We start from the raw sequence: 9,141 nt of genomic DNA on the forward strand, positions 1-9,141 counted from the left end.
AAATCAATAAACACCCCAACAGCATGTTTCTTTTTATCTAATGCACTGGTCACCTCTTCTATTAAATGCAGAACTGCCATCGCTGTGGATCTTTGTGGCCTAAATCCATACTGACTTTCAGTCAGTAGATGACATGTCTGCTGAATAAAAAGCCACTGAACTTCAAAATGCATAGTCTTAAGATGAACTCGAGGACAGAGTGAAAAGGGCTTCATGGAATGAGATTTCATTACAGAGAGATTGCATCCAAGCCTTTTATCACCACGTGTAATGCAGAGCAGCAGATGCAGTGGTGGAAAGTACATGGCTGCTGGACTCTAGAGCAGGGTAGACATCTTCTCTTGGAGTGAAGACACTCACCCATCACTATTTGGCAATATAATAGTCGAGTCTGGGATGGTACAAGACATTATGGATAATTGTATTTTCCTGACTCTGTGGTAACAGGTTATAATGGCCCCTTCAGTTCCTACATGTACAAGAGCACATAGCAAGGTTTGTAATGACATCACTGAGAGAAATCTCTGCACAGAACCCTGACTTCAACTTGAAACAACTCTGGGATGAATTAGAGCAGAGATTGTGAGGCTGGCCTTCCCGTTCAACATCAGTGTCTGACCTCAAAATGCTTCGAGAAGAATGGTCAGATATCCCCATAATTAACACTTCTAAATCTCATAGGAAGCCTTCCCAGAAGACCTCAAGTTTTATACTTGCAAAGAGAGGGAACGTATGTAAACTTCTGTATTTAAAAAAAGGATCTCTCTCATTATTTCTGTCTCTTATTACCTGTCTCATGTTGCATGTAGTAAACAGAAATAATTGCAGCAATCTTAACTGACCTATACCAGGGAAGGTTAAGACTAATTTAACTTAACAATGTGAGCAAAAGAATGGTTGTGTATCTTTGTCTTTTTTTTTTTTACAGTGTACGCGAATAGCTGGATACTACTTTAGGGCAAGGAACCTGACAATATATATTTTAAAAGTCATACAAAAAGTGGCATGTATGACAATAAATTGCTAAAAGAGGTAAGTTCACCTTTAGCAGCTCACGCTAGATGTGTAATTGTTTAATATTACCATTCTTATTTAAACGATATAGAATCCCACACAAAACATAAATTTAGACTTTCTGTTCTTCAGTATTAAAAAGAACATAACCTAACAAAACCAACCCATCAACTGAGCTAGTGCTTGAAGTCAAGATACAAATATTTAAATGTTTGAAGACAAACTGTAGTAATAATTATAGTAATAACATAGAATATAGCAATAACTATAGAACAATAAATTACAATAATTCATCACTCTCAAAGTGAACCACAAGTTTTAACATGATCCCTTATGTTAGAAAAGAAGGCAGTGGTGAGTGGGACAGTGGGGCAGTCTCAACTGGACAAGTGGGATTGGATGAATCTGTTTTGTACAGATGTCTAAGAAGATGCCAGAAAAAGATTGTTCATGCTGACCCAGATAAAAATAAATGTACAAACACTAAAGTTTCAGTAATGTCTGACCTTTGCCAGGTTTTAGTCATACAAAATATAAATGGATAAAGGGACATATGCATGTTACTTTCAGTAGGGAGATCAGTGAGAGTCTATGACTTTACATGGAAATATGATCAATTAGCTTCTAAGTGACAAAGTCTTCTGTCTTCATGGGTTCTTATTTAGAAAAACATGCAGCAGGACTGATGCGTATTTAATTGTTTTAAAAGGAAAACCTATTGCTTTCCATGAGGAACACAGGGAGCCTTTGTTTCCTAAGGGAAAAACTCAAAGGCTGTTGAGAAAACGTTGTTGCAGTGAAAGTATGTACACTGAAATTGTTAGTGCCATATATATAAAATGCAGGGGCACAAACTAAATATCTGTAGCATGTGGGTTTTATTTTTCATAAATACCAAAACCTTATAATCATAAGCATGTGTAAAGAAGGATTAACTAGTGAATGTACCGCCTGTATATCACACTCAAAGTGATTTCACAGTAAATACTACACAGCATTGTGTAACAGTACTGTGGCCTTGCAGGGAGAAGGTCCTGGTTCAAATCCCAGCCTGGGGTCTCAACTCCACGCAGATTAAAACATGATTTTCATAGAGCAGAATTGTACAGGAAAGCAATGACCAGGTTACTCTAAGGTGTGAGTGTGTACATTCCTGTTGTCTTATTTATGATGGACTAGTGTGCCTGTCCGAGGTGCACCCAGCCAGCTGTGTCCTTGCTCCACCACATTTGAATCAAATGACTGACTGACTGACTGACTGACTGACTGACTTCCTAATTAGCTGAGTTCTTCAGAGTCCTGCTAATAACCTAATTATTAAATTCAGGTGTGTCAAAGCAGAGACATCTGAAGTACTGTACTAATAACGTCTCACTTCAAACTACTAAAAATCCTAAAATAGCACATTGGCTTAGAGAGTTATCTGTGAAGTCATGCAGAGTTCAATATTTTGTGAGTCATCTTTCTTCTTTGAAGGTCCAACTAATTATGGGGTTGAAAAAGATTAATAAAAATAAAAAAAAGCTGAAAGGCACAATCATTACCGGATTTGCATTAATTAATCTTAATGTTTGTGATTCCAAACATGCCCATATTTTCCTGACTTGATGGTAACCTGAGCTCTTTCAGTGTTCATTTGTATTGTTTAGGTCATCCTCACAGATGCACTCTCTTTTTATAAATACATAAACCATCATTTTATTTCACTGACATGAGTGTGTATGTAAACATTAGAATAGAAGTATAGCTGCTCTAGCTCTTGTAACTACATTGATTTTTTTGAAAAAAATTAAATTAAATTAATTAACAGTAAAATAGATCTTAAATTCATAAGCCTTATTATGGTACTTTAAGTGATTAACTTCAGTGAAACAGCCTTTGTAAAACAGAGAGCTGCCTTTAGTTTAGTTAAATACAGCCCAGGAAAACCATGTATCTCATTATGTACCTGTAATATTAACTGCTTGCATTGCACTAATAAAGTATGGAGCTAAGCTCAGTGTTTTCTATGAACAATCATCAATAACCTGGGCATGACGAACGGAAGGAGAAATCATCCGTAATTAGACAATAAATTGCATTATAATCTGTGCATTAACTTTTTTTTCACAAAATAGATTTCAGATTTTATTTCCTCTTTTTACCCATTATATATGTCCATATAAATTAATTCAGTCCATGTAGTTGTATTTTCTAATAAAGATTTTCTGAAGTAATAACGCTGTGTTGTGTGGGGGGGGGGACTGATTGGTTTCCAGGGTTCGAGTTCTTGGATGGGTGTTGAGCCAGAGTTGTGCAATACTGGGAGCCGGGGATCTGTGGATCGGTCTGGTGGAGGTTGCTGGAGGGTAATACCATTGGAGGGCGGACAGGTCACGCACCACAGGCTTGGAGGAAGAGCAGCGAGACTTTGCCAGTCATGGGATTTGAACCAGATATGTTCTCAGAGAGTCTTGAGAGCACAAGAAGAAACCAACACAGCACAGGGAGCAGAATCCAGAACATCGCAGAGAACATCTTTAAATGAGATCATGGGGTTTGTTACAAAAATCCAAAAAGCTCAGGGAACACAGAGAGAACACTGGGCGGTATAGAGTACCATGTATTGCTAACATAAAGTCACCAGAGAACTGGCAACTGGCTCCTCTTAAGCTCTGGCTGATGAAGCAGATGACTTGCAGGTGTGATAATTAGCTCCTCAGGTTCACCATCCAGGGAGCAGAAACCTCCTGGCTCCCTCTGGTGGACACCTGTAGGATCTGAATGAAACATCCACACAGAACCCATAGCCCAGCTTCCCAACACTTTTTAGGAAGGTCATGACCTTTTTTGTCCCTGTTTAATATTTAATGCTACCAAATAAACTTAGCTAAGCTAACCTAGCTAAAATATCAGCTTCTGAAGCCATAATGGAAGGATGTGATCTCTATTTAATCATATTCCAAACTGTAACAAAAATGAGAGACGTTAGCAACCGACTACATAAAACTATGTTTCTAGGTAAATTAGGAACAAGTGCAAGTTATGCGGTCTTCAAGTAGGCGCTTTAATCAGAGAATGACACCAAGTCCAACTTAATTGCGATTCTAATTCTAAGGAATCCTCTACTAGTAGCAATGCAGGTGGTGAGCAATGAATTTTCTTCTATTTTTTTATTTTAAACACTGCAGCAACATGCTCACTAAAGTAGGGCTGTTTGCATTTTGTGCATGTTTTTAATGCAGCCATTTTGGATTTCAGGATTAGAAACCTCCTGTTTTCCAACTTTCCCACTGGATTTTTTTATGCCATAGGTCTGTTTTGAAAAGTATTCCAACTTTTTTCCATAAATTTTTAACTTGAACTTCAAAATTGTTACTTGAACTTCTAAAGTAGCACATTTTATAACAACAAACTAATTTAAAGTCCTGCTTCACTGTTTCAAACTGTTGGTCTTTAGGGTGGCACTTGAAAACCTTTTGTGTAACAGTCAAATTTCTTCATTGTGAAACTACAGACATTTTTACCTTTTACATCTCATATCGTAACTTAATAAAACATCAATGGACTATTTTAGCATATGCAGCATCATGTCCACAAGCAAAAAAAGAGACAGAGCACAACCAATAATCACATTTAAATAGTTTACAGACTTCTATTTTGCGATTTTGACTCTTCAGTCTCTCTGGAGTTTGCCGAGACGACGCAAGGCATCTTCAACAATGTCCAGCTCATGCCGGATGTCTTTCACCATGTTGTTGATGTTGGAGGTGTCCCTTAGAACGTCCACACTCTGTGTGTAGGGGTTGTAGTTCACTGTGAATGGACGCTTAAGGGTTTTGGCAAACTCTCTGCAGGCAAAGCACAGCAGTTTATTATCAGCCAGGTTGAGATTCAGACGTAATTTGGAATAAAAAGGAAAACATGAAAGATTTGAACCGTATCATTTCTTTACTTAATCAGACCTGGTTGCTTTTTGACCATTATAAAATCATCTGAGAAATATCCTAGCATCTAATAAAATGCCACTTCAGAAATGTTATGCCTGGATCAGACAGTTCTTATAATGGAAGTCTGTTTGTTTTTTGCTGGTTAGACCAAGATGGTTCATGATGTGTAATAGTGACCTTCTGCTGGTCAAGGCAGCAGCACAGCCAGAGCTGACTTTACAGGTAAACCTGATCAGAAGTGTGCAGGCCAAAGAAATTATCACAAAAGTTTTCCTCCAAAAGTTTTTATGTGTTTTTCTTAACCAACAGACAAACCTCTGCAGTGCTGGGAGACTAAAGAAACCAGCTCAACAGATCATCCAATGAGGCTTAGTTCACAACAAACCTTTCAGGCTATTAAAAAGACAAAGATAGCCATACAATATTTATTAATCATTCAAGGCTATAGTTCACAGACTATAATTTGCAAACATCAACTTTTATCACAGTCAAGCACCTTTCAATAATGCTGTCAGGTTTTCCAGTTTCAGGTTGTCTGTATTTTCTGGTGGCTGTTTATAGGTGCAGCTCAACAAGCGCCCCTGGTGATCACACTTTGAACAGCCCCTGGTCTAGGCCCAGTGTACATATCCACACCCATGTTTCCACGAGGAACTTCCACGTTGAATAAGCTTATTCACAGAAGTCTCACATGTGTTTAAAGATAAGCATTTATTCTTTTGGCAAAAGAGAAAAAACGGGCACCACATTTCATTGTGCCAAATCAGGAGCTGATAACTTTCTAGTGGACAACAGTAGAAGGCAATAGAGCTCTCTCTGATGTAAAGAGGTCAGTTGAGCTTTATTGGCATCTCTCTTAATTGATCTTGTGGTTTAGTTGTTTGCAGCTGCAGCAGCTGCAGCAGCTTGGAGTCAGTCCAAGGCTGAGCTCCAGGTCTTTCCCTGCCTCATGGCTCCACTCTATGGAGGACCAAAACCGACATAATAATAAATAAAATAATAAATCTATAAATAAAAGAATAAATGTATAAATAAAATAATAAATATATATTTTGATAAGAAATAAAAGCATAAATATTTTTGGAGGACCAAAACTGACATAAAAAATAAAATAATAAATATATAAATAAAAGAATAAATATATAAATAAAGGAATAAATAAAAGCCTAAATATATATTCTGATAAGAAATAAAAGCCTAAATACCTATTCTGATAAGAAATAAAAGCATACATATATATTTAGTTTTTCCTTTTCCTTACACATGAGTTTCCATCAAGTAATATATATATATATATTTTCTTTTTCATTTCCCCTAAACAGGCGTTTTTGTCAAGAAAAATAGATATTTTGCTTAGTCTTTTTTTTGCTTCTCCCTTTTCTGCTCGCTGTATTTCTGCTTGGTTTTTTTCCGTTGGCTGCATTTCTGCTGTATCAACATGTTAATGAGGAAATCTGTCCAGCTCCTCTACTATTGGCCAATCTATGGGGGCGATCTATGTTTTCGCATCCACCTGAATAATGTGTAGTTGCGCCACTGCCTTGCCTTATGACCAACTGATACAAAAAAAAGTGGTAATTCATGCTTTTACATGAAACGGACTGCCCTCTTTTAAAATGTACTACGACAAGAGTATATGTATGTATGTATGAATATTTTGATAAGCGGGTCAGAAGAGGACGCGCTGGTTTTAGCCTCTTGGCGGCGTTCAGTTTGTCACTTACGGAAATACAGCAAGCAGAAAAAGGAGAAGAAAAAGAAAAAAAGACTCAAAACCTTCCACGATCCACCGGTCGATCACGATTGGTTACACACTGATTTCTAGTCAATGTAGCACACAATATGGAAGCTATTGAAGAAAACATTAGATTGACATTAAAATTATTTAAAATATTGAATATGACTTGACATTTTAAAAGAGGGCAGTCTGTTTGACAGGAGTGTTCAGTTCGGAAACTTGTTGACAGCCCTAAGTGAACCTCCGAGCGCTGAGGAGGGAGCTGGAGAACGGCTGGCCGAAATTAGCGTTCATAAATCGGATCAACCTAGAGGTTCCCCTGCCCATTGTCGTGGCTGATATTTTGTGAAAATCCGGCAGAAATGCCACACTAATCGACTCAGAAATACTCTGCAGAGAGTCGAGGGGCGTTTCTGGGCGGAGCTTGGTAAGGTCCATGCACCGAGCGAGCTAAACGCCCAACAACATCTCAGCAAACGGGAGAAAGACCAAGCAGAAATACAGCGAGCGGAAATAAAGCAAGCAGAAAAGGGAGAAGCAAAGAAAAAAAAAGACTAAGCAAAATATCTATTTTTCTTGACAAAAACGCGAGTTTAGGGGAAATGAAAAAGAAAATATATACATTACTTGACGGAAACTCGTGTAAGGAAAAGAAAAAACTAAATATAAATTTATGCTTGTATTTCTTATCAAAATATATAAATATATATTTATTCCTTTATTTATATATTTATTCTTCTATTTTTATATTTATTATTTTATTTCTTATGTCAGTTTTGGTCCTCCAAAATTATATTTATGCTTTTATTTCTTATCAAAATATATATGTATTCTTTTATTTATACATTTATTCTTTTATTTATTATTATGTCGGATTTGGTCAGCAGCAATGAGAGTTCAACCATTTCCAATTCTTAAAACGTCAACATTTATCACCCAATGTGTTCTTCAGTGCCGAAATGAAACTTCTGATCATTCATATAGTGTAATCAGGTCTGTGTGAAGAACAGATATGTTGTTATTAGCGGTGCGCCTATTATCCGGCCAGCAGAAAATTCAGCCCTGATTTTCTTAAGTTTGGTAAATCAGTGATCTTCCATGTGAAATCAATCTTATCCACTGATCTTCCTCAGCAAAGGTCTAAAAATCAGCCACTGTCCTCTACTGCTCTGCTGTGAGAGTTTTGACTGACAGACCGACTCACCAGGTCATGTCTGCACATTTGCAGTTAACAATAATGACCCCACTGTTAACTTAGCAACTTTCCTGCTATATTTAACAACATTTCAGATACAAAAATAAATCATTACAATACATTTTGGCCAGAATTACAATGGCCAAGTCAGGCTTTTTTAAGCTCGGTAATCGGCAGTCGCTCAGAAAACTGCAAGCGATGCAGCCCTAATTGTAATCAAATAGTGACCCTGTGTATCAGTCCTGGATCAGGACTCTCATTTCATATGAAACCATGGTGATTTTTCATTTTTAATTAGAAGAAATCCTGCGATAGCTCTCAGATTGTGCATGCTCTCAGGTCTGTGCAGCCTAGCAGTGAAAAATTAAGATGTGTGATTGAATTACTGGTTTATAAGGTAAAGATTCTGTTTATCAGCACAGTACTTCAGATGATATGTTTACTTATGTAATCATTTTATTCAGGCTTTTGTCTCACACCTCACAGGGACTGACTGCATATATGTTTCTTAATTTGCATATTATTGAAGAATTCATCTTTCTGGCACCCAGGAGATTTAGCAAACCCCCCCGAACGGCTTTGATAAAGGTTGAAAACATTCACATTACTTTTAATTACGACTTCACAGTTTAAAAGTTACATAAAAGCCAAACAGATACACACTGACAAATTACACTTTTTTTAAGTGGCGAGCGCTATTATTTCAAACATTTAGCAAAATATAACAAACAGGACTGAAATATTTAGGGTTTTTAAGCTAAAAGTTTATGAATACATGTATACATTTCTGTAGGAATCAGTTTTGCTGTTAAGGACTGTAAGAATGAGTTCTTCTGGGGTGAGCCTGGAAGGTAAAGCAGGTGATTCATGTATGTTTGTACATAAATCATCTGGAGGGAACTGAAAATAAAACTTTAGCTTCTGAAAGAGGAAATATTTTCTGACAGCTGTAAGCAAATGAACCAGGAATTTGTCAAAAAGCTGCAGTTAAAACAACATGAATGTAAACCACTGGGGTCTTTGTGTTTGTTAGCTGGTTATTTTTTGTTAAGCTTGAAATATATCTTATGTCTATGATAACCTTTGTTTATGGAGATATAATGTGCCTTGAGCAAAACTGCAGAAAGAGTTTATAGATGAGACGGTTTTCTAAGGAGAGTTATGACTGAATGACATATTTTACCTGGTTTATATGTGAAGTGGAGGAAAATGATAAAGATGATTCCTTTTTAACACACACACACACACACACACACACACACACA

At 36.9% G+C, this 9,141-nt stretch overlaps 1 protein-coding gene across 3 annotated transcripts in view; it reads right to left on the reverse strand.

The window, feature by feature from the left end:
- Positions 1-3,238: 3,238 nt before the first annotated feature.
- Positions 3,239-9,141, reverse strand: part of LOC103462259 (tryptophan 5-hydroxylase 1-like) — a 12,658-nt gene continuing 6,755 nt past the window's right edge. For 2 of the 3 annotated variants that reach the window (XM_017303898.1, XM_008404933.2), the window contains one exon: positions 3,239-4,844. In XM_017303898.1, the coding sequence (XP_017159387.1) occupies positions 4,670-4,844 (175 nt within the window). In that variant the 3' untranslated portion in view covers positions 3,239-4,669. The remainder of the gene's footprint in view (positions 4,845-9,141) is intronic. The other variant, XR_001776434.1, reaches the window with a different exon arrangement.

The sequence above is a fragment of the Poecilia reticulata genome, linkage group LG3, assembly GCF_000633615.1.
Source record: "Poecilia reticulata strain Guanapo linkage group LG3, Guppy_female_1.0+MT, whole genome shotgun sequence".
In the NCBI taxonomy this organism is placed as follows: Eukaryota; Metazoa; Chordata; class Actinopteri; order Cyprinodontiformes; family Poeciliidae; genus Poecilia; species Poecilia reticulata.